Source organism: Molossus molossus, unplaced genomic scaffold (genome assembly GCF_014108415.1).
Source record: "Molossus molossus isolate mMolMol1 unplaced genomic scaffold, mMolMol1.p scaffold_m16_p_8, whole genome shotgun sequence".
NCBI classification, from domain to species: Eukaryota; Metazoa; Chordata; class Mammalia; order Chiroptera; family Molossidae; genus Molossus; species Molossus molossus.
In genome coordinates this window covers 16,343,961-16,370,681 of record NW_023425402.1, presented here as the reverse complement: position 1 = coordinate 16,370,681, position 26,721 = coordinate 16,343,961, and the positions used below count along the sequence as shown (strand labels likewise).

At 43.3% G+C, this 26,721-nt stretch overlaps 1 protein-coding gene across 3 annotated transcripts in view; it reads right to left on the bottom strand.

Annotated features, from left to right (window-relative positions):
- Positions 1-919: 919 nt before the first annotated feature.
- The window catches only part of RUNX2 (RUNX family transcription factor 2), a 219,615-nt gene continuing 193,813 nt past the window's right edge, over positions 920-26,721 (bottom strand). For 2 of the 3 annotated variants that reach the window (XM_036249005.1, XM_036249006.1), the window contains exon 7: positions 920-1,629. In XM_036249005.1, coding sequence (XP_036104898.1) covers positions 1,151-1,629 — 479 coding nt within the window. In that variant the 3' untranslated portion in view covers positions 920-1,150. Of the gene's footprint in view, positions 1,630-3,137; positions 3,204-26,721 lie in introns of all 3 variants that reach the window. The other variant, XM_036249004.1, reaches the window with a different exon arrangement.

Below are 26,721 nucleotides of genomic sequence, written 5' to 3'. Positions count from 1 at the left end.
AACCTAACATTTCCTTCATACATCACAAAAACAAGCTACGTCTAAAATATTTGGAAATGGAAGTACTTTTTAAAAATCACATTGTGCCTGGATGAACTGAAATTGCTTAGCAATATTTCAGGTATGGCTCTAGCCCACTGAAGAAATTTGTTATTTAATAAAGAGCACTTTTAGAGACCGAAGTCAACATATCAATACACTAAGAAATGTTTCAAGGGTCCAAATGTCATTAAATAATTATAAATATATCTTTAAAGTTATATGACCATTCACTTAGCAAGTTACCTCAGATTTTACACATATTCATAATTTAAAAAAAAAAAACAATAACACACAGCCAACACAAACACTATCTATACCATTATGGCTATAATAAGGTATTGCCATTTTCAGTTTTGCATAAAAGGAGGAGAGGGGTTTCAGGATGGTACTTCTTTTTGGTAAAATGGGAAAGGGTTGGGGGGAAAAAAGTGTAAAAAAAGTAAAATAAAATAACCTTTCCTGATCTGTATTTTTGAAGTCACTTTCTTAAAGTAGGAAAAACAAAAACAAAAACAAAAACTGAACCAAACAGTTCAAATGAGTGCTTGCAGCAAGTCTGGAGGCCGGCGGGCAGGGCCAGGGCCATGGAAGCCCCTTCCCCCGCTTCCCTCCCCGCGCACCAGCCTTGCAAGCCAGCCTGCAGGGCGCCGCTCACAGCTGCAGCAGAGGGTGTGTGGTTTCAGAGCGCAGAGAGGAAGCGGCTCTGCTCTTCTTCCTCCTGAACCTGGAGTCCACCTCTCTGAACTGGCATATGAACAGGTTATTTATAACAGACCAAACAACAGCAACAAAAATACCTTTTTCCTTTGTTTTTAAAAATACGTGTGTGTGTGTGTGTGTGTGTGTGTGTTTTCTTTCTATTTATAGAAAAATAGATAGACAACAACCTGAAACCTGATCATGATTGTCTCTCTCGGGCCTCTGCTTCTCGATAGCTACCCTCTTATGGTTGCAAGAGCACGACTGGGTGAGTGAAAACTCTTCTAAGAAATAGGCACTTTGTAGACAGCTAATTGATATACATATATACGCACTCTCTCTATATATGTATATATTGATACATTTGGGGTGTGGCCCCCAGATACCGCTGGGCCACTGCTGAGGAATTTCAATATGGTCGCCAAACAGATTCATCCATTCTGCCACTAGAATTCAAAACAGTTGGGGAACTGCTGTGGCTTCCATCAGCGTCAACACCATCATTCTGGTTGGGCAAATTGGGATTTAAAAGCGTGCTGCCATTCGAGGTGGTGGTGCATGGCGGAAGCATTCTGGAAGGAGAGCGGTCTCCCCCCGGCACCATGGGGAACTGATAGGATCCTGACGAAGTGCCATAGTAGAGATATGGAGTGCTGCTGGTCTGGAAGGGTCCACTCTGGCTTTGGGAGGAGCCGGGGTAGGGTGGTGGCAGGTAGGTGTGGTAGTGAGTGGTGGCGGACATGCCGAGGGACATGCCTGAGGTGACTGGCGGGGTGTAAGTAAAGGTGGCTGGATAGTGCATTCGTGGGTTGGAGAAGCGGCTCTCAGTGAGGGATGAAATGCTTGGGAACTGCCTGGGGTCTGAAAAAGGGCCCAGTTCTGACGCACCTAAAAATTACAACAGAAGACGGGGGGAAAAATCTGTAAATATCAGTTAAAATAATGATAGAATTTTTACAAGAAAAAAAGAAAACTTTAGCTTCCCAAAAAGGAACAGCAAGCCACAAACAGATCTTCAAATGCACCGGTCACTAGTCTTTTTTCTTCCACTTGACAGTCTTAGCAGCGTTCATGCTTAAGCTCCTCGCCCCCAGAGAACCCCCAAGGGCTTTGAAAGCCCCAGTGTGTGCTGGGTCGTATGTGCAGACCGACCCAGCACTCTTCATATACATTCACTCACCAGACTTTAACATGGACTCTTCATTGATTTTTTTTTCCTCTCTTTTTCTCGTTGCACCTCAGATGTTTGAAAGTGACATTTTTACTAAGGCAGACTAGCTTCCTTTTTTTCAATAGAATATAAAGAAATTCCAAAATGATCAGTTTTGTTATTGGTACCCTTGGGGGGCCCCCTTCCTCCGTGAAGGAACTTTCAAAAGACACCCTAACGTGTTCCTATCACTTCTTTTCAACTTGTGAAATCATTTAAAATCTTCTTCATCTTAGTAACAGATTTCAAAAGAATTATCAAACCAGACTGCAATCAAAGAAGATTTCCATGTATTCTGAACTATATTACTTATCTGGGGGCACACAGGGGGAGCCTAGCCCTTAGAAATTCTCCCCAGGGTCATAAACTGAGTAAGCAGGCTTTAAAGAGGCATTTCAAGCCTTGATAGAGACACAAGGACCTGATTTAGGCCAGGTGCCGACAGTAGCTTTGGTGAAAGGCCCTTTGTGCAGGGGAGAGGTGAGGAGGGCACCTCCCCGTCCATTTACAGGCCCCTGTACCACTTCCTACAGAATTTGCTGCAGGCTAATTTGAACAGATAACATAGGGGCAAAGATGGTTTCCCCCTGAAATGTAAAGTCCTTTAGCTTCTAAAGCCAACAGTGTGCTTGCTTAATAGATACTTCTGGTGCTTAACTTTAAGAAACCACAGTTATAAACCACTTCATGTGGAAATTAGTTTTCAAAGATCGGGTTATGATTTTCTAAAATGGACAGAATTGTGACAAGCCCGTTTAGGATACCAGTGTTCTTAAGGTTTTGACCACATATAAAATCTTCCAATTCTTTGGATCTCACATATTTGCTTCTCTGATAGCTGTGATCTATAAGGGAAAGCATTAGCAACCCTGAAGGCCTTGGGGAGGAGGTGCTTCTTCGGCCCCACTTTTACTTAGCACTTGTTCTTAGACGCTACAATACTTACTGAAGGAGCAACCCTGACACTTTTCTTTCACGGTGCTGATTGAGAGGTGTTCGTTTTTGTTCGAGTGTACACTGCCTGTGATCTTCATGACAGGCCAGGGCTAAGAGCCACGGTGTGCATTTGTAATAAAATGTGACTACTGAAAGCAATGTATAGTTAACCAAAGTCTTTCTCACCAACCGGACAGTAGCAATCAGGCAGCCCCACCCAGCCCGGCCCAGCAATTGTCAAAAGTCTCACCTGCCTGGCTCTTCTTACTGAGAGGGGAAGGCCAGAGGCAGAAGTCAGAGGTGGCAGTGTCATCATCTGCAAAATGAGGGGGATGAGCTCTAAGTTCCCTTCGGGCTCTAAATTCTATCACCGTGAATTCCAGGACAGAGGGAGAAGCAATCGCCTGAGGGGAGGGGGCGGCAGAGAAGTTCCCACCCCCTCTTTAGTCCTTTCCCGCAATCCGCAGGCCCAGAAGCGGAGGTAAAAAGCTAGTGAGTAGCTTCTAATACCAGAAGCACTTTCAAGATGACAAACCAAAACTAACAGTCTGGGCAGTTACGCTGCTTTTTATACATTCTTCACCCTCACTCAACTGACCTCCACCTAACCCCTCCCAAATCCGAAATTCTGACAAGCTCAAGTTTAAAATCTCGAAGTAGCCATTATGTCAGAATGGCAAAGGAGGGCAGATGAAATGTAACGTCTCCCCGCCCGTGCCTTACAGGATGCAGGCACAACATGGAGGCCACAGATGTCCCCTGGCCCGCCTTTTCCCTGCAGGGCACCTCGGTGAGCCTCCGTTGGCAGAGCTAATAGTTACAGGCAGGCCACTTCTGTACACATTAAGTTCAACGCTCAGATCATGTGAAAGAAACCAGAATACTGTGAGCAATTTCAAACAGAAAGAAGTCACATTTAAAACATCAGTGTTTGCCCCCGACAGAAGCAAACAGCTCCCACAGATAGTCTTGCCAATGTGAAAAATGCTTTTCATGGGTATTTGTGCTTAAAATGTACTGTAGTCATAATTAAAATTCCATGTGGTTTCCCTTATTTTGATGCAGAAGCCTCATTAAATCCCTTTATGTGGGGCCCTGCCAGTAAACTCCAATATGGTTTTGAATTTATCCCTCCACCTTCTCTATTTTACCTGATACATTTTGCTGATGTTTTTATTATCCATAACATGCCAGGATCGCTGTGCTTTTTTAGTTTATAGATCCAGCCAATGCAAACTGACATTCAGTTTTCAATTAATAAGCTCTGGTTGTGGTTTAGAGAAAACAATGCAACAAATTTCTGCTAGGTTTACAGAATTCTGACCAATCATTTTCGGTCACTTGACACTGTAAGGTCTTGAGGAGTAACTCCTTCTGGGCAAAGAGCGTTAATGCGAACATTAAAGAAATTATACCATAATTTTTATAACTTACAAACGATAGAATTTTTTGGAATCTGCTTAGTCATTTTGTGTTAACAAGGAATGTTTCTGAAACATACTGCAATGTGTTCTGTATGAAGAATATTAACAACTTGCTACAGTATTACATGAGATCCCTGATGTCAGCCATTTCAGCCTGTGGGCTGTAAAATATTTTAAAACATGCAATACCTGACTATTATTAAGAGGCACTGACCTCTTTTCCCCTAGATTCTCAAATTTAAAAAATGACAACAGTCAACACTACAACAGCAGTCTAGTGCGAATGAATCAAAATTATATTGTTTTGGGGGTCAGACTGGCAAAAACTATACTTTCTGGTGTGCTGCAGAATTTTAGTAATTGGTTTATGTGTGCCATAGATGAAAAGGTTGAACATGGCTGCCTTATATGATAATCTATGATGGGGAGATGGAAAGAACATAAACCCCTTCCTAATATTCAATTTATTTATAACTGTTGCAGAAGCAAATTAAGTTTTCTTTCATTGAGTAGGGTTGTATCTATAGTTCTTACTTCTGTTTTGTAGATGAAGTCGGGTTTTCTTTTAGACTGCCTTCTTGGGTTATTTTGACACTGTGTCCAAAATTATTCATTCCTGTTGTCACTAGCCACATTACAACTACAAATTTTAAAAACAGACCTAGATATTATATCAACTAAAGTAAAGAAAATGTGATATTTATTAAAAGGGTCAAGATGAAAGACTGGAGAGTTCAAAAAGTACTATTACCCCAATCTAATTTCATACACGCAAAACCAAAGCTCAGTAACTGCCCCAGTGATGTGCCTTGTAGCCTCCGAGCTTCCCAGAGACGGTTTAAAACTCCTGACTACAACCTCCTGATTAAATAAAGCCAGGACTGCCAGAAGTTTCTTGAAGCCTATGATAAACATGGTGCACCTTCCCGATGGGCTGGTTTTACTCCACTTGGAGTCAGGCTACACTGCACAGCAAACATGGATATGATATGGAGCAAATGCAACGCTTGGGTGAATTTTAGACAAACAAGAAAATGACTTTTAACAAAACTTTGCACTTGGGGAACTTTAGGCTATGCCTCCAGATCTCCTAAGGCACCCACATACCTTCCTCTGCTAGTTGGGGTGCTCTGATGGAAAAATCCAAACCCCTCATCTACTGTCTAGATAATCCTAAACTAAACTATTGATAACTAGGAAAGGGGGGGGGTGTCCAGAGTAGGGGAGCCATTTGCTCTACGAAATCATGCAGCTTAAGAGAGGTTGAGCCACAAACCAGACAGACCTCTTTAACTTCTGACCTCTCTGCAATCTTAGTTACCCTGAAGAAATTTGGTTGACACAATCACAGATATATATATTTCCTGCCTTAAATGTCTACTTGCCTAAGTACATTTGCCTGAAAATATTTAAGTAAGTTCTTCTGGTGCCTACATGTTGCCCCAGTGAGAGTCACCGTCTTTGGGATGCTATTAAGAACTCTGTTAGATCTTGTTGTTGATCTAACCTACTAAAGTAGGGAGCAATTAGTTCAGTTGTTCATGGCATAATGTGAATGAGATCAAGGTCAAGGGTTTGATTCCCTGAGGTCCTGCTGGTTTCCCACAGATGCATTTCATTCCAGACCTGCTACCTGCACCCCTAGCCACGGCCAGACAGCTTGCAAATGAATGTAGCTGTCACGTGCACAGATGCAAACACTTCGCTCACTGACACGGCGACAGCAGCGGAAGCTTTTCAGAACCTCGTATACACAGGGAAGGCTCTATCAATAAAATGCCCATGAAGCACAAGTAAATATAAAATCAACTAAAATCAACATTGAAAATAAATGCCCCGCCCCCCTCACCCCCAAGGTCTATGAAGAAAAAGGAAATAGCCTCTCTTTACCCAACCAGGTTTCCTGGGTCTTCAAAGCAAGAAAGTGTGGTGGAAAGAAGTGAAACTAAGATAAGGGAAAAATAAAAGAGAAACTCTGATCTTTAATTCTCGTGGCGTGCAATCAATCCCCACTCAGCATCATTCACACACTGCTCTCTAATGCCAGCTCTCTGGGGTCATGCCTAACTCCTAAGTGAAGACGGGGCTGTGGAGAGCAGAGGTCTGTCTAACCCTTGTCTGTCTCTCCTTAAGTGCTTAATAACAATACTGGCCGTGTCCAGGCCTTTACCTAGAACTTTTAACATATTTTCTCATTTAGGCCCTCAATAAATAATGGTTGGTTGAAAATGAGCAAGGAGATCTCTAGAATGAAAGAAAATAGTAGTTAAAAAAAAAAGATAGGGTACTTGCCATTTGAGGCTGTCAGCTAGGAAACACTGTAAGGTAAGCAGGAGAATTTACACATCCCAGCAGAGGAGGAAGGTTGGGCCAGAAACAAGGAAAGGGGCCTAAGTCCAGGTGGAACACATGTTGGCATATTTAGAGTGGGCTGTCCTACTTTTTTAATGCAAGGGCATAAATATACATAACAAAAATCCATCATACTTCTTGCAATGAGGTGTGAATTTCAAAGCTTCATTGGGGCCTTTTAAATGATAGGAGTTATTGCTCCAACAAATCTCAAATAAAGCCAAGTACTTTTTATTAACCCCTGACGGCACGCTTTGGACTGGAACACAGTACACAGGATCTCTCCAGGGCTGCTCTCCTCAAGAACCTTCTTCCTCCTCTACAACATCTTGGCCTGCCCCTCCACAACTGCTCTATTATATAATTTCCTATTTCACTCCCGTTCCAATAGCATTTATTTTCCATATCATTCTTTTGGGCTCTTGGTCAATACTTTACTGAATTATTAGCTGTTTCTTAGCCTGTTCTCTCCAACTGTAAAGTAAGCTTTGGATGGTAAAGGTTATGATTTATTTTCCTCTCATATCCCTTAAAACCTTCTATATTCTAAGAAATATTTTTTAATGTAGGTGTATGCATACAGGGATACATGAATGAATAAGTAAATTAGGGATCAGAAACTCTGTGTAATAACTGGTTCATTTTTGATACATTAAAAATAAATATAATGAGCATTAAGCAATGTTGACATTAAATCGGAAACATAACTTGAATACCATTCTGTGGTTATAAAACTGTCCAACTCTCTTTAAAGAGTGTTCAAAGCTCTTCCCAGGCATAGGTATATCACTTGACCTCACGTGTCACACAGGGGCCCTCAAATGACAGTTGCCACTAATGAACACACAGATGCCTCTGTTTGGCCACCGGTGTTGTCCCCAGTTTCCTTGGAGCTGTACCTGTGTTTAGGTCTACATTGGGGAGCCACGGGGAGAAGAAATGAAGGAGAAAGAGGACCAGGTCAGAAATGTATGACCTACAGGTAGGTTAGGAAGCCAGACCAAGGTAAGGAAGCACTTGGCCCGGGAGAGGGAAGAGAGATGGCCGGGAGTCTGGGAGAACAGGGCTCACCACTACACAAGGACTTCCCAGGTATACAAATTTTTATCATCTTTTCTTTACCATATACATCTTGAATATTTATTATGTAAATTTTACCTCTCCAGGCATTTAAGGAATTGTCATTGGTTTCAGATAAGTATTTTCATTTTTCAACTAAAGGGAAAGCAAATGAAGAATAAGAACTTTGTGTCCTTTTTTGTCCTTCCTAGTACATAGCATGGTTCTTCAGAGGCAATGTGCTCAACGAATAAATTACCAGCATCATCTCAAAGCAGGCAACATGATGGAGCAGAAACACTATGTAAACAGTATCCCAAATCAATCTTAGTCTAATGCAGACCATTACTTTGCATTTTCTGCATTGAGATTTTAAGGGATTTTACATCAATTTTCTTCATTTTCCTGAATTTGTCTCCTCACATTAAAATGATCAGGTATCTATCACTAAATTAGTTTTACTTTTCATTTCATTAGATAATAACTGGAAAAACATACCCTACATGGGGGAAATGTAATGGATCACGCTGATGGAGAAGAAACCAGCAAAATGAGAATTTGAAATTAATTTTTTAAGATAATGAAAGATCAGACTAGCAAACTCCATCGTTTTGCAAAAGAGAGGAAAAGTGCCTTGACTATCCAGTATAAATATTTATTTTCCGTGTTGTAACGAATTGTACTTTTCCACTGCACGCTCACAAATTCTGAAAGACCAGCTGATCCGAAAGCTAAGAAAGTATGCTATGCTGAAGGAAAGGGGGGGGCACCCAACAACCTGGCAATTTTCAGCAACTTCAACCATTCCTTAAACTCACCCCAAACTGGAGGGTACTGTCGGAACAGTACATTTCCTCTTTGTGAAGGGGAAGGAGGCAGGCGTAGACGAGGTTGTGTGTATGTGTACGCATGCAGGGAGGGAGAGTAAGAGAGAAGGAAGAAACCAAGGGGTTGGGGGCGGGGGCAGAAACGAAGGAAAAATGAGAGAGATCTTGCTAGGCCTTGATTAAGAACTTTTTAAAGGCTAGGAAGGGTGGATAGTCTTTGAAACCAGATCCGCTGCAGGAAGGAGGCCAGCACCCAGGACACCGTGTCTTTCAGAAGAGGCCACCCACGGTGCCGTGGCGGTCATATGACTGCTCTGTCACATCCTGAAGCCATTTCCAGCCCATGCACACGTCTGTGCTCCCATTTAGAGAGGATGGGATATATTGGGAACACACATATGGAAACACTTTCAGAGAATCAGTTTCCATGAAATTCATAATGAGCCAAGTGGCTTCAGATGTGGTTGCGTTCCTCCGATTAGCCAGGAAAAAAAAAGAAAGGAAAAAAGGAGGAAAAAAGGGACAAATCCACCCTTTCAGACCTTATTTCAGTTTCAGAGAAATTAAAAACCACTAATGACTTATGGCTACCAAAACACGGAGCCACAATTAAGAGAAGAGGAACTAGGAAAAAGAGGCAAAGAGGTTTAAAAGCAATAGTCTATCTCTCCTAAAAATAACAGCTTTAATATCAGTAATCGCATCTTCAATCAAGAGGAAGCTATCCTGTGATGGTATCTGCCTAGAGTGGACGAGTTTCCTGATATCCTACAGCATGCAGTGCGCATGTGCACATGGGGGGGCGGTGCAGGGGAGGCGGAGGCTAGGAGACCAGCTCTTATTTGATAACATATGTAGCCAATTAAGATTATTTTAAAAATTGCAACTAAATGATAAATTGTTCCTAAGTAAATCTTTTTTAAAAAGCTCGAATGCAGAGGGGACAGCCTGGTACTTTCCTGTGGCCTGTGCTAGTGGTAACTCAGCCTGTATTAAAAGCAGAAATTTATGAACTGGTTGAGATGTTCTACATTAGACACCGAAGCCTAGGTGATAGGAGGGCATGAAATACAGGAAGGGGGCTCAGGGGGAGGGTTTTTAAAGAGGGACATTTAACTGATATTAGTAAGTTAAAACATTGTTTTTATATTGAAAACAAAAACCTGGCATATAATGGGGTAAAACTCACACGAATTGTAAGATAAAACTTGAGACTCGCGGGAGCTGGGGTTGTTCGGGGCTGTGTCAGCAGGCTGGGGGAGCGGGGCACTGAAGGAGCCTGGAGTTTGCTCCGCCCTTGGGGCACTTCGGTGGGGAAATCCGCGAGCTTCCTTCAGGTTGGTAGTAAGCCTAAGCCCACTGTTCAGGACGCTCTGACTCGAGGTTGCTTGATGATGGGCTGGGAACCAGCACCGGCTATTGCTCACCAGGCCAGGCTGCTCCCACCTCGGACTCCTGCAAGGGCCCTGACCGTCACAGCATCCCGTGTCACAAGTGTTGCTACGAGGAAAGAGCGGCTCACCAAACAGCTGAGATGCCATGGCTCCGATCTGCAGAGGATCTTGATGGGAACCCTTTCCTATGACATTGCATCCTCACCACAGCCCCGTGAGGTAGACAGTGTCCCTGAGCCAACGTTAGAGAGGATACAGGCTCAAGGGAGGAAAGTGATTTCCTCAAGGTTACGGACCGTAAATGGCGGAGACCTGGCCCCAGACCTGCAGGGCTCCACTGCCAGTCTTTTGCACGATGTCAGACTCAGTGCCATTCTCGCAGATCCCAACAGGTGGGCCGTGTCCACCTAGAGGGCAATGATGGCAGGGCTCCGACCAGTTTCCAGTGACAGCCCTGGGGATGGAGATGGGGAGGGGTGTGGGACGGGAGGCTGTGTGCCTGCCACGCATCTGCCACACTCGACTCCGCCCTGGAATCTCAAACTGTCTTGACCACTGATGTTCTGAGTGATCTTAAGCGAATCGTGTAAGTGACCTGGCAAAACTGCAGGAAACAGCAAACATCTCCATCTCGAAAGGGCACTCCTTGTTGCTGGCACTATGTGAACTGGTAGAGCCAGAGAAGAAGGAAATGGACAAGACTGGGTCCAAGCTCGAAAAGACAGCAGAATCAGAATCCTGAAATTCCAGATTAACCCCACTCACCCAGCTCCAAGCCCAACCAAACTCTCATGTAAAAGAACATGCCCGCTGTAACTGGAGAAGGAGAAAATAGTCGCACAGAGAGCACATTCCACCACCTCTGGGTGCACACACTGGGTTTCACAGCGAGCTTCAATTCAGCACTTCCTAAAGCAGGAATAATCTGCTCCTTTCAATCCAGCTCCAATCCAGCCTCACGCTGTCCCTGTAAAGGCGTCTAGCACTGACCCTGAGACGCCCAGGACAAGGAAGAGTTGGCTCCAGGCAACAGCTACCTGCAAGGCACAAACACTCAAAGCCTGACAAGCTTGGGGGACAGTTTTTCAAATATAATGCCTCTCCAAAGGCTAAGCACCCCGGTGTGGTCCCACAGCCCTGAGGCCACCCCGGGCCTTAATGCACCGTGAGTCAAACTACTCAAGACCCAGGACTTGAGCCAGAATACCAAAGTGCTGTTCAGGCGTCAGCTCCACGAGGTCTGGCTACCCCCGTCCTAACACACCCCGTATTCATCTAGGGCCAAAGCCTGCTAGCGCCTGTCCTCATCTTTGCCCTCTCTCCCTCTACAGTCTCAGGTGTCCACTTACCTGCTGCCCAGCGTAGGCCTGGGCTGATCATGCCCTGGGATTGGTTCCTGTCCCAGGAGGGAAACATAACAGGCTTCCTGGTTTTGACAGAAGGTTGCCTTAGAATCAAGATCCACCTTTGTCTGTGTGATGTATCTTCTGCCCGGGCGGCTTATCTGGGATCCTGAATCCTTGTCTTGTCCAATTGTCTGGTTCCTCGGGACTTCCTTGTCCACGACTGCCCCCCTGTTCTGGAACTCCATGGCACGCCTTTTTTCAGGCATGTGCCTGTTTCTAGATCTATTAGGCACTCCACAGCAGTGTGCTGGAATAATAGTCTTGTCCCAACTTACCTTCCCAGTCTCGTCTGTCACTCTACTCCTTCATGAACCCTACAGTCCAGTCAAAGTGGGCCCTTTCCCGCATTCTGGGCTCCCCTCCATTTGCCCACCTTCATGCCTGGTGGCTTGTATTCTTCTCTCAGCCCTCAGCATCCCCACCCCCTCCCTAGCTGTCCCTTGAAATTCTAAGCAGCCTTTCAAGTGTACCCCAATCTGCTTTAGAGAGTCTTGGCCCCCAGAGACCTCCCCTCCCTCTGCATTTAGTCCTTGTCTGTCTCTCTCATAGGCATGCGCATGCGACAGGCTCTGATCACCCCATCACTTCTACTGGCCTACAAATCCCCTGAGAACAGGAACTGTGTCCTGCTTATCTAAACGCTGCCCCCCTCAGAGCGACGTACAGAGTGTTCGAGTGTGCCCGGGAGGAAAAGGGAGGGGGACCCCAGGTTTGCCCCAATGCTGTCTGACTTCTACCCGTCCACCCTTGCCAACTGCTTTGACTGACTACTGGACCTGTTCACCTGGACCTAAGGGCGCACCTGCATTTCAGATCCACAGCTCTGCTCTAAACCACCAGTTTCGGGGGGTGTCCCTTACTCTATTCTCTACCCTGGTCTATTCCCCTATCCTAAGGACAAAAACTTCCGGCTTTTTTCTGTCCCAAGCAAACTATTCTGTCCCACATCAACACTGACTCTTAAAAATAATGCTTGAATTTAAAAAGTCTCCAATGTATATATTACTTTTGAAGCTGTCACTGTTTTTGCACACATCTGGTGTTACCTTCACAACGAGCCTGTGAGGTAGGCGTGACAGGTACCAACAGATCATGTAGCTGCTCAAAGAAAGAATGGCTGTCTCAAGGTCACAACCAATTAGTGGCAGAGCTAGAATTCAACTGCTGGGTTTCCTGATTTGTGTTCCTTTCCCAAAGAGATTCGTCTTAGCCTATACTACTATCCATCCTAATAGAGGTTTAGATGGAGGGAAGGGTGGTAATTCTTTCACACGGGACATTTCCATTGAGTTTTTTAAAACAGTGATGACTGGTCCTGGACAGTTTGGCTCAGCGGTTAGAGCGTCGGCCCGTGGGCCGAACCAAAGGGAGGGGCTTGATTCCTGGCCAAGGGCGCATGCCTGGGTTGCAGGTTTGATCAGTGTCTCTCTCACATAGATGACGTTTTGCTCGCTCGCTCTCTCCCCAGTTCCTTCCCTCCTTCCCCCTTCTACTCTCTCTAAAAATTAATGGAGAAATATCCTCAGGTGAGGATTAACAAAAAATTAAAAATCAAAATAAAACAGTGATAACTGGCCTGCCTTCTCCCATTGGAGGTTTAGATTCAATAACATCAGAAACCAACCTACTACCTCTTATCGAACTGAAAAAATGACTCACTTTGAAAAGAATTTCTTTTGCTCTCTGGCTGGGATTTAGCCTGAAACCATGTACAAGAGTCTCGCTACTACCCTGACCCAGTTCTTATGTAACTTCCGAACTCCAGCACAGCCATGCAGTAATTCGCTCCCCCGACAGTCCCCGAGTTCTTCGAGCCTTGCACACAGAATTAACTCAAAACTTCTGCAAGGAGAACGTCCCTTTTTGAGTTTGATTTGGCATCAATTTCAAAGAACTGTTTGTATATTTTAGAATATGTAGAATTTTCCTTTGATTGAAACCTCTCTTTTAACAATGGACAAGAGATGATTTCTTTTCTGAGTGATTTAAACAAAAACAAACACATCTTAGTTACATAGAGCCTTGTTCTCAACGTGATTTTTTTGAGAGAAATCAAACCCTACAGATTGTTAAGCATTTGGCAAAAGCCTTCAAACAGCCAAAGCCAAATAGTGAAATTTTCCTTGTTGAGATAAACAAATACTAGAGCAAATCAGGAAAAAAAAAGAAAAAGTAGGACCATCTTTCACTTTCTACTCTGCTCGATAACATTCCCTTCCCAGTACACACACCCCTTCAGAGAGGTTGCATCCTCAGTGTTTACTCCTGGTGCTAAGTAATAAACTTGCCACAAATGGACATCTCCAACATCTGTTTGTGGCTGCTCCCAGACTGTGTGTGACAAGAAGCCCTCTGTCTCCCAAGGGTAAACAGACACACCTGATTGTGTGTAAGGTGTCTGAGAAGAGCTGCTTGTTTTGATGAGCAAAAAAAAAACAAGAGGCGGGGACTGGGTGTGCTGTGGGACAAACACCCAGCAGCAGTGCAAGTTCTCCACCGGCCACTGACGAAACCCAAGCCCCGCTTTTCCCAGCCTGAGAACACTGTCCACGAATCCACTCCAGATGTGGGCGGACAAGGCTGGTGACTGGCCAAGAGAGATGGTGCTGTCACAGATTCAGGGCAAAATCTACTCAGACTCTTCATGAAGATTTGATTTGGGGGTGAAAAGAGGAAAGAAATGAAGGAGGAGGAAATAATTTGGGGGTAGCTTTTTCTTCAGATTATAATGGTATGTACAATAATAACCAAAAAAAAAAAAAAAATCAGTAGTCAGCGGCCTGTTAGAACCGTAGCAGGAGGAAACAGTCCCAGAGTGCTGGCCTGGCCATTGGGCTGTGGCTGTGGTCACAGCGCGGCCCCCAAAAGCAGGTGATCTGGGTGGTGTTCCTTTCATTCCCTGACCCAGAATTTGACTCAATCATCTCCATGGGTTTCTAGCTCAAACTCTGATTCTGATACATACATCCAACCTTGAGAATTCCAAAAATACCTTCAAAAGTTCTACTAGAAATACTACTGCTCCTCAAGGAAGGTGCCCATTCACTGAAAAACAGTATTACAGTTTTCAAAAATGAGGTATATCTACTTTGCAAAATATATCCAGGTTTTCTTTATAGAGACAAAATGCCAATTAGAACATTTAGATGATCTTTTCCACAGAATATAAAATAAATAAAACTGTGAACAACAGTTTGCAACAGAGGCAAAAAGAAAATGGGAACACCATTAGCTTTTCATCATCAAATTCAGCAGTGGCGGGGCTAAAACTAGCTTTAGGCTCACATTCAATGAGACATGATGGGATCTATTTCTTTGTTCTAGGTTCTTCAAACCAAATTGTTCTGATCTGACCTATCTGAAGTTAAAATTACTAATATTTTATACCAACCTTTCCAACTCTTGCAAGCTAGGCTTTCCTGTTATGCACAGTTTAAGTCTCCATGTCCCATGTATAACAATATATACTCTGAGGTTTTAAGACTTCATGAATACGGCCCTGGCCAGTTTGGCTCAGCGGTTGAGTGTCGGCCTGTGGAGCAGAGAGTTTCTGGTTCAGCTCCCGCTAGGGGCACGTACCACAAAAAAAAAAAAAAAAAAAAAAAAAGACTTCATGAATATGTATATTTTTAATTTTTTTGGTGTTAATCCTCACTTAAGGGTACTTTTTCCATTGATTTTTAGAGAGAACGGAAGGAAAGGGGTGGGGGGAGAGAGAGACAGAGAGAGAAACACTGATGTGGGACACACACTGACTGGTTGCCTCCTGAATGCACCCTGTGGTCTGGGCCAGGGATGGAGCCTGCAACCCAGGTACATGTCCTTGCCCAGGAATCAAACCCGTGACACGGGTGCATGGGCCAACACTCTAACCACTGAGAACACCAGCCAGAGCAACTATGTACATTTTTAACCTCTAGGATAAAATTTAGATTTACAAAATTAGGATGTGGGCCCTGGCCGGTATGGCTCAGTGGTAAGATCATCCATCGCCTGCGGACCAAAGAGTCCCGAGTTCGATTCCGACTAAGGGCATGTACCTTGGTTGAGGTTCGTTCCTAGCCCCGGATGGGGTTGTATGCGTGGCAACCAATTGATGTGTCTCTCTCACATCGATGTTTCTCTTTCTCTCTCTCTCTTCCTCTCTTTCTCCCTCCAGCTCTATCTGAAGATTAATATAAAAATATGCTGAGGTGAGAATAAAAAAAAAAATTAGGATGTAGATTATTTCCGCTATTATTTCTGGTACAACTTGAGTGAATTTAACCTTATTTGGGGAACTCTGGCCTGCATCAAGCATGAACACTGGCTACTTAGCAAGGATCAAAAGTGTTAGTCCCCAGTGCAGCCTGGGAAGATCAGTGTGATACAAGTCCCTCTGAGGACGACACCCACTGCTCTGATATGGAAACTTCCACGACAAACCTTAGTGGGAGCTGAAAGGTTTGGGGTTGGGTCCTTACTCCCCACTCTTTCACTATGTGACCAAGAACACATCTCTGAATGTCTCTGAGCCCTAATTTCCTACTGGTAAAATAGAGACTGTAATAATATCTATACTCCAACGAGCTGTGGTGATGATTAAACGAGATAACGTCTGTGAAAGTCTCCAGTATGTTTAAAACACTATCTAAATATAATTATATAATACAAATATAATTATTAATACCAAGTTTTGCTATGCTTATTTTTACCACCTCCTTTAGACTCAGTTGCTATCATTCTTCCCATTTCCCTCTGCACCTGCTTTGTCTAACATAAGTGCTTTATCTGGGAGCTTTAAGTGATTTCCGCCATCAGAAAAGCCACTGTTACAGATGCCCTGAGTGTCCTGGGTCTCTCCAATGTCCTCACTCCCCGGGGCTGATTACAGCAGTAGAATCATTGAAGGTTCCCCCTGAGGATGCCTCCTCCTTCCTGTGCTGTGTCCAGTGTCCTTCCCTTGTTCTGTGGTACCTGCCGGCTCTCGGCCTGTCCTGGCTAACCTTGAGTACAGCAGTCTGACCAGCGTCCTCAGCATCTCCCTGCTCTGGCCACACGCCTGCTCACGGCCTGTGTGATGCCGGGGGACCCCAGTCCTCACTCAGACTGAGCTTGCACACGTCCCTCTCCCTTTCCTCTGCTTCCCTGGGCACGACCTGTCATGTTTGTGACAGTGACTTCCCACCGTACTTTTCCCTGAGAGTTTTACCTCGATGTGAACGGCTCCAACTTGCCTTCTACATAACCTGAAAGTGGCACTGGCTAATTTGATTTCTATAAACTTTCAGAACGACTGTTATTAGAAGTTCTGTAGTTTGCAGTGTGGGATTTGACCTTTTTATTAGAATGCTGTCGGGTGGGGGTTCAGGTTGGTAAAACAGTTCTCCTTGAAGCACCAGGAGGCACGGCCAAGGCGAGCAGGGCGACGCGGCCGAGCCATCTGCAGGGACCCCGGCACGAGGCTGCTTTGCAAGTCCACAACCGGCACTTCGAACACTGGCCGGGAAAGTCTGCCATGGGCTGGAACAGAACCACTCCCCGGTTTTCTAGTTCTCAGGCCCTAAACAGAAGCGCGTTATTGCTCTCCTCACCCCCCTCAGCGGTGGCTTTCATACTGCATCGTACTGCAGCGCTGCTGTGGAAAGAACAGTCCCGAACCCCTAAGGCTGGAGGAAACCCCGAGTGTGAGGACCACCGCTCGTCTGACGAGGAGGATCAACTATGCACATGTGAACCATCAGGAGTCAGGCCTCTTGGCTCCCGGGAGAGAAGACCCCTCTTTCCAGTACAGCACACTCTCTTTTTATTTCTGCCCAAAGTGACTATTATTTCTTACAGTGGATCGCTATCTGTTGTTTCTCACTCTGGTTTGCATCCTCCTCACTGTAGCGTCTGACTCTTCTCCTTCACTGTGCCGTTCAAAAAGACAAAGCCAAAGAGAACGGTGGCAACTAGGCTGGACAGCCAAAGAAACAGCAACCCGCTGTCCGGAGCTCCCATCTACAAAGTTTTCAGGGCCCTCGGAACTGTTCTACGTTTCCCATCCTATGAGATGCCGACACCTTTGAATGGATCTGATTGAGTCCTTTGTTTAAGCGTCCAAGCTCAAAATACATCCATGAAGTAAAGTAAGTAGATTACTTACTGAGAAATGTGCTCCCCAGACTGACTGAAAACAAACAAACAAATGCTTGGGACTGCTTTCAGTCTGTATACCTCTGCATCTTGGGATTCCAGGAAAAGGAGGAAGCTGTGTCTATGGGAAACAGGACTTCAGTTATTTTTCAAACAGGAAATATAAGAACTTCTCATAGCTTCGTAAGATCTTGAGGATCATGTCTAGAGCCGGGAATGAAAGGTTCTGGGGGAGGGGAGGAATCTCTTTATGAGACACAGCGGAAGGAGCTAAGCAAGGGGTGACGGCTGACCAGAACAGTTAAACTAATGGTCTCAGCTGTTTAAAGCTTCCTCCTTTAACCTTCGTTTGTATTTAGGAGATTCTACTTAGGACAAGTTCCTCATCCCTTATCAACTCAAGTTCTTTACAGTTTCAGAAGTGCCCCAGTTTCTCACTCCTCTGGGAAGCTGCCCTGGGCACTGACTCCATTCACAGGGAGGATAAGACTGGTATCTCACCTGGGTTTACTTTTCTCAGATGCTGGCTTGCAAGCCTGTTGTAAGGAACCACTAACCCCTGGCCCCGCAGTCTTCTCACTTCGAGGTTGTGGCCACACACTTCCTGGTACGATCACCTAACGAGCACCCGGACAGCCAGCGTGGTCACACCAATCTAGTGACTTTCATTTCTTTCCGTCTCAAAAGCAGTTAAATGAAGTGGTGTGTGTATAAAGACTATGAAAGATACAGAAACAAACTACCTACATTTTAAGAGGATGAGAGGAACGTACAATGCGGGTCAATGGCCCAAGCTGATCTCATCATCGCACGTCGCTGCACTGAGATCTGGGTTTGCACGGTGCCGGCGAAGGGGAGCTACTGGAAATCATCAGATTAACGTGTCAATGAAAATAACCAAGCCAAACACTTCAGCTCTCAAGATGGATTTCTGGCCTGAATTTTCCAGATTGGTGGTTCTGTACTCACTTAATAAATCAAGCAATTCCTGAATTACCACTTCATTATGGGGTATATAAACAATGTCTAAACATTAACTAAAAATTTATAACATGCAATATTATTCCCTTTAAAGTAAACGAACAACTGAGGGAAAGCATTGCTGAAACATTTTGATGACACAGGCAAAGCACCCTCCCCAACCAGAGTCCCCACCCACCAGCAGGACGCACAAGGCACCATCCTCTCACCAGGGTGCCCGGTGACTGCCACCGCCGCCTAGCCACATTCTTGCTTCCTCCCTCATTCTCTTCTACAGTTCCCCCCCAAAGCCAGAGTGATCTTTCGAAAATAGAAATCCATTTATATTGTGACCCTGCTTAAAGCCTGCCAATAGCTTATCATTGCACGCACCCGCAAATCCAAATTTCGAACCGTGACCAGCAGAGGACCAGCGTGTGTGAGCTGGAGCCTGCTCTCTCCGGCTTCTCTCGTCTTCTGCACACTCCAGCCACCGGGCACTCTGCCCCCACCTCCGGGCCCTTGCACCGCTTTCCCCGCTGCCTAGAAGGGTCTTCACAGGGCTAACTCCTTTTTGCTACTCAGATCTCAGCTTAGACGTTTCTCCCTCATTACATCCCACTATTTTTTTCACAGTACATATCCTTAGATCCTATTTTCTTCTTTTCAAGTGCCTACCCTTCCCCAGTAACAGCAAACATTTAGTGAGTGCCAAGCATTATTTTAAGGGCTTTAAGTATATTAACCATCTTTTAGTCCTCATAACAACCTTTGGAGGTTGGTGGTATTATTATTCTTCTTGGCCCGTTTTATAGGTAAAGAAATTGTAGTATGGACAAACTAAGTAAAACAGCGAAGTAAAGAAGCCTGGATTTATATCCAGAGAGCCTGGCTGCAAAGACTGTTAGTGCCTACACCTTATACCAGTAGAAAACGCTCCCTGAGCCTGTCTGTCTCCGTTGCTATATCTTGGGTGGGTAGAACAGTCTCAATAAATGAGTAAATTTAATGTTGGTAATAACTTGTATTGATAAAAAATTTTTATCATATGATCATAAAATACTATGCTAGCAATATTTCACTAAAAGAAACTTTGTTGTAATTCTAATCATATTTTCTCCAGCTACATCTAACTTATTTAATATAGAAAGTCTGGTCCTCTGATCTCATTTATTCCCTTATTAACAAAATTCACCAGCTCTTTTGTTTTAGTAACATTTAGCTTATAATATTCTCATTTCTTCAGTTAGATAAATTATACTTCATTATAACCATTCTCAGGTAAAAAGGATATAACAGATAAGTTACATAAAACCATGCAAGAGCATGTAAAATGTCAAGAAACTGAAGTTCCTTAATTTTAAATTAAAGCTGAGGTTCTCAAATCTGTCTTCAGGCTCAGAAATACATATATAATAAAGCTTCACCTTGAACAGAAGTTCAGCTAGGGTCAAGGTCGAACTGTAGGATTCTCTGGCATTAATTAACCTGATCTTAGGTTGCTTCTCTTTAGAATCAACTGAGTCACTAGACAAAGCTTTTCTTGACATGTACCGTAGTTGTTCCTATTAATTTAGTTCACAAATCAAATACTATAATAGCCTTTATTCTTATTATAAGTAAGAATTTATACAGAACAAGTATTTGGTTTTCTGGAGGTGCTAGTTACTGAAGCTTTCTGTAAGAAAACTTACTCTCTCAAGCCTTACTTTAGATTCACAGATGTTCAGTTTTATGATGCACCTTGGAGAATATCTAGCCCAGCCAACTCATTTCACACCTGAGGAAACTAAGGCCCAGAGCAGTTAGATGACCTGATCAAGAACATCAAAATTAGATGGCAGGTTCCTCAATTCCCAGTCAAGTACTATTTCCCACACAAGGCCGATGATTCTATGAGTGTTTAGTCACCGTGCCATATGCCTGGGCCTTGGAAGAAATATTTTCTGATAAACAAAATTAATTCAACACAACTGCTTTTGATCAGTGTTGGGTTCAATCCTCCTTTGAGATGCATGTCCCAGTTTACATGCTTCAATCATTTTCTGGATTAAAGCGGGTATCTGAGGTCTGACTAACCTTTCACAGGGGTATCAATCCAACTATGTCAATAATCACTGTGATTGTCAGTGGTCTAAATGCAACAATTAAGTCACAGGTTGTCAGATCTCAGCCTGTTTCTTCCTCACCACATCACGACACAAGGCCCGACTGTATGCTGTCTACAAGAAACCCACACTAAATATAAAGACACACGGATTGTGTGCAGCAACGAGAAGTGTTGTTGATTGCTGGTGGGAATGCAGAATGGTACCGCCACTTTGGGAGTCGGGCAGTTTCTCCCAGAGTTAGATACACTTCGACCACGTGGTCCAGTGAGCGCATTCCTTGGCACTTACCCAAAGGCGATGAAAACTTAAGTTCACACAAAACCTACACAGAGATGTTTATAAGGTACTCATACTACCCATGATGTAGTCTACCTAGTGTTACTGAAAGTAGACTTGGAGTGGTTGTAAATGTATATTGTAAACTCTAGGACAACCACTCAAAAAGGTTAAAAAAGAAGCATAACTGATATGCTAAGGAAGGAGAGACAATGGAATCATATAAAACACAAAAGGAAGAAAAGGAGTAGAAGGAAAAAAAGATAGAGAACCAGGGCAACAAGTAGAAAATAGTAATTTATATGGTAGATATTAATCCAACTCTGTCAATAATCACTTTGAATGTCAGTGGTCTGAATGCACCAATGAAAAGACAGAGATTGTCAGAGTACATGAAAAGTCAAGTCTCAGCTAAGGCTTCAAAGGTACAGTACCTGGGACACCTACCAACTTCTAAGGTCAGAAAACAACTTACAACTTTAACTTTCTCTGTAAACTGCCCAGGGAGTCAAACTCCTTCCTTTTTTGAACCTTTTGGCCAATATTCCACAGTACTTTTAAGCAACACTGAGGATATACTGTTTTCCTAAGGCGTGGTTTGGGAGCTTACAGGTTTGTTTTTTTAATGATGAGTACCACAACACTATTATCAGACTCCTTTTTTCCTTTTCCAAGCCTGTTTTTTATTTCCTTTGTAGTTTTTATTTAGAAAGGGCTCTTCTTAATTATGCACGCATTTATTGTGACCACATCAATGGATTTCTTATTGATTTATCATGAATCACTGTTCTCCTTGGCACAGGGTACAGTGCTTATAACCATCATTATATTTGTTACTATTATTCCGCTAACTACGGCATTATTACTAATTACAATAGGGACCCAGAATGGCAACTGTTTTGGTTGGGGAGAGAGCGGTGAACTTCAGATACAGAAACTCTGGTCTCATTCTAGTCTGTCATGCTGGGCTGCCTTGTTTCTAGTTGGTCACCTAAGGCTAAGGTCTCTCTGGGAAAAAACATGACACTTTCCCGCTTAAGAAATCCTTTGAGATATTCAGGGACAATGTTGCCTGAGCAGCAGGTTATTTTGATTTACGATACTTTCATGGATTTAGAGATTTATGATTTTTTGAGAGTCACATCAAAAATAATAATTTAGCCCTGGCTGGTTTGGCTCAGCGGTTAGAGTGTCAGCCCACAGACCAGAGAGTCCTGGGTTTGGTTCCCGTTAAGGGCACGTACCTCGGTTGCAGTTTGTCCCCAGCCCCGGTTGGGGTCATGTGGATGGCAACCACTCTATGTGTTGTCTCTCTCACGTCAATGTTTCTCTCTCTCTCTTCCTCCCTCACTCCCTCCTGCTCTATCTGAAGATAAATGCAAAAGTGTCCTCGGGTGAAGATAAAAAATAAAAATAATAATAAATTAGACAGTATAGTCAAATGGGTTCCTAGATTTGCCTCAGAACAAGTCACTTAAATTCTGACTCGATTTAATAATATATGCCTTCCTATTGGTTTTTCATGAAAACAAACAAAAAAAGAGTCTGAAAATGAATTCGAACTATTCAAAACAAAATGCTGTTCAAAAATGACTGAACTGTTCAAAATAAAATGTTATGCAACAATTAAAATCAAAGTGTCATCATTTGCACTTTACCATAATAGGATTTTAATTATAAAAAAGCTTTTTACATGTTTAGTCACCTCTTTAACCATGTCTTCCTAAGTTTCCCCTTATATCTATTTCTGTGTATTAACAAACCTAAAAACTAACTTTAAACAATCATGCAGTTTCTCATTCCTCTTTCTACCAAGAGTAATCAATTACTATTTCCTGAGAAATCAATGCTTGATGAAGTAACAAGATAGTACTGAGACATGGGGGTTTCAGTGGTCCTGTTTTTCCTGAAAAAAAATACGTAGTACCTTAGCTGATACTTGCTAAGATCCCAAATAATAGGCCTGCCGAGAATATTTATATGTATACTCATTCTAAATGTAGTGAAGAGTTGAATACACGCAAGCCCCGAGCTAACAGTGTCGCTTCCCTTTCAAGAGAGTGGAACATTTTATAATATAATAACTTGCTAGGAACATATCTGTGTAATGGAATATGAAATTAAGGTGTGTGGAAATTGTCATTAGTGTCTTCTAGGTCTACGAGCCAATTCCTAACATCATTTGTGGCAGAAGTAATCCTGACACACGCGCCGCTGACTATCGGGCAGACCCTTCGCCGCGTGCAGAGCATGGAACTAGGAGTTGCACAGACAGAGACAGACAGACAGACAGCAAAGGATTAGAAGGCCAGGTCCTTAGCCGAGAGGAGCTTTCAATCTCACTGGGAAAAGATAAGATCTTATATTTTCTTGTCATATCTTAAGAAACATTATGAAACCACACGTCAACAAGTGTAATTGTTTTTCAGTTGAAAATGTAATTGTTGGAGCAACTCAGACTAAAGTATAATTTGAGCAGAACGGAATTGAATTTGTTTTTTAATTTCCTAAAGGAGAAGGCTTTACGTTGGTTCTGTGCAGAAACAAACGAGATCTCCTTTCACTAAAACCCTGAGCGTTAATCGCATATTCTGGCAGGTAACTGTGTCATATTTGCAGTGTCATCTCCTGAACAAGACTGAAAGCTTCCTGAAGGCAGAGACAACACCCTCTACTCACTTCTGTTCAATGCCTGCCTGAGCACATTTTAACTGTACACCAAGTATTTGTTGAGCTGACTTGAAATGACTGAAATGAGTTCAAATGAATTCCTTCCACGCAGGAAGAAATGAAAGAGGCTACTAATGGACTGGGTAACATAAACATCCAAGACGTTCTTGAGAGGCAGAGACTATGACATGAACTAAATAAGATAAAGTTAACAGGGATCACTATAAATGATCATACTGGGAACTAAAAAATCTGTAAAAGCAAGAAAGGTTAGACATGCAGCTTCACAGAAGTGGAGAGACAGTGTGACGTGGCTACCAGAGAACGAAGACCACTTCCTCCTGCACTGACAGAGGCAGGGAGAAAGGAGCTGGGTTCCAGGTTCTGGCACTCAAGAGGGACACTGGCGAAGCACAGAGTGCCTGAGCCCACTGAGCAGGACAGGGAGGTGCCCTAAAACCCTATCATGCAGCAAGGGTCTAGAAAGGGGAGAGGTTGGGGGTGGACAGGAAAAAAAATCAGCCTGAAGAAGATAAGACTTTTTGAGAAATGATCATTGTCAAAACCAGATCTTTTGCTTTGTTTTGGAGAAAGGGTTTTGCTTCAGTTTACAGCCTAGTTAGTATAATTTCTATCATTTTCTCAGAAAAGACTTTGACACTTTATTACGTGATGGCTATAATTAATGTCAGGCTCTAAATTAGAAATAAAAAATTCTATTTGATCATTTGGTTGCAGGCTGGACCTGAAGTATGTTTTGGCATTATTACTAACTGTTAGCAGCAAGTTCTGGAAACAGATGCAGTCTTGATATGTGCTCTAAATATGAAACACATTGCAAAGAAACTTGGAGATAAAAATACATACTGCTTATGCACACTCTTACTGTGCTATTTCCTGTCCTTATCAGCAACTAAAGTTTTTCTTGTTTGCCCTTTCTTTGTTGTTCCAGGTGAACAAAATCTTCTTTCTTCTTTTTCCCCTTCTTCTTTCCTTGGGTCTTCTACATGCTTACCTTTCTTTTTTTTCTACCTTCTTTCCCACTAATATTTGTTTCATTAACCATTTACTGAGCACCTACTTGTGCTAAAAATTGTGCTAGGCTATAAGGATTCAAGAATATATAGGACCAAGTCACAGTCCTTAAGAAGCTCACCTCCTCCCGAAGGGGAAAGGCATGTAATCAAATGATTATACTAAAGGAAGACATGTACACTTAGAGGTGTGTCCAGGACACAGAGGTGAGAAATGAATGTGCGCAGATGAACGAGTGTTTCACTGTGAGCAAAGTGGCGGTGGGGACAGGGGTGTCTGAGAAGGATCAGCAGGGCCATGCCCCGTGCTGCAGACAAGAGGCCTGGCGTGGGAGTGTGAAACAGCGCCGCACCCTTGAGGAATGCCAGGCATCCCGGAGAGAAAGGAGCATCCTCTACCTAGCAGAGTTGACTATTTGGGGAGGCAGCTAAGTAGCCACATAAATGGGTTGTTATTTTAAGCTGGGTCTGTTCTGTACTTGAGTTGATATGAATGACCACCTAAAGGTTAAGTGCTTAGTAATTTGTCTATGGACAAAACTAAAGAAACAATCTAATTTGAAACTGGACCAAAGTTATGGAAAGCCATTATCTGGACCATCTGGTCACGATCGCTGTGGCAGAGGAAGTGTGTCCCCAGGAAGGAATGCATGGAATACTTTCTGAAAAGAAACATCCCCGACAGCGCTGGGGGCAAAAGGAAAGGGTGTGGTGGTCTCTCTAAGTGTAAGGACAGCAGTCTCGATGTTTTCAAAAATTTTAGAACATCTCTACAATGGCACATTCGGTGGTCTACAGAAATGAGCTCTCAAGCCATGAAAAGATAAAGAGAAAGCCTGAATGCACACTTCTAAGTGAAAAGATCCAGTCTGAAGAGCCTACATACTGTATGATTCCAATTATATGACATACTGGAAAAAGCAAAGATGCAGAGACGGGAAAGACCCATGGTTCCCAGGGGTTGGGAGGCATATGGAGAGGGATAAATAGGTGGAGCACAGGGGCTTTTTTGGGCAATGAAACTATTCTGTAGGACCCTGTAATGGTGGGTGCATGACATTTAATGCATCCAGCAAAACCCAGAGGAGTGCACAACACTGAGAGTGAACCCTGGTGTAAACTACAGTTAATAACTATGTACTGGCATTGGTTCCTCAGCTGTAACAAATGTACCACACAAATGCAAGAGGTTAATAATAAGAGAAAATGGGAGGGAGGGCGAGTTTGGAAACTGTACTTATGCTCAATTTTTCTGTAAATCTAAAGCTGCTCTAAAAAATAAAAGTATTAATTTAAAAACAAATGTATATAATAGTATGTGTCTACTCTTTTGAAGTTAGTGACACCACCTAGTTTTGCACAAGCACTTATTAGGTAAGGCAAGCTTTCTTTCCTAAAAGTCCTAAGAACAACAAATGCCTGGACAGACGTCATCTTAGTCCTTGCAGAGCCCCCGAGACGTGTGATGGGCAATTCTGAGTCATCACTTCCACGAGACCGTTGAGGCACCACAAACTCACTGACATGGCTGAGAACAGTGCGGAGAACCTTCAGTGATAATTAAACTAAAACTCAGGTTTCCTCAGTTAAGTTCCCTCCGCGCTCCTCCCGGATCCCAGTGAACCACAGAAGCCACTGTGTCATTAGAAAATTAACTTCAGTACTTCTGGTGAAGTGAGATGCAAGCTCTCAAGTTTTCTTTGAAGAAAAGAAAGGGATTGCAACAAATCTTTTAATAAAATTTATAACCATGTCTTTGCCATCCCTGAAGAACCATGATTCCTTTCATTACTAAATCTTGTCTCCATGTGTGGGTGCTTACAACACGTATCGAAAATAAATCCTCGGGAAAACATCTGACAAGAATCACGTATACAGTCAGAGTCAAACTGTGTATGAAAATTTCGTTCCAAGCTTTGGAACCTGGGTCTAACTACAGATAACAGGAACCAGTCACACAGCCAGGTTTAGTCCATCCTGTGGGCTGGGCACACTCTCCCCAACCGACCTAATAGGAATGGAAACCGCTTCCTGGGTCCTCAGCTCCAGTAACTCAAAAGTTATAGTAAACGGAGGTCCAGGTATGCCCTGAACTTGGGCCCACAGCAATAAGATAAAAACATCCATGTCAGAAGATAGCCTAGTTTTAGAGAAAGCAAGATAAAGTTTAACTTACAGAATGCAAAAATAACCCAGCAAATCAC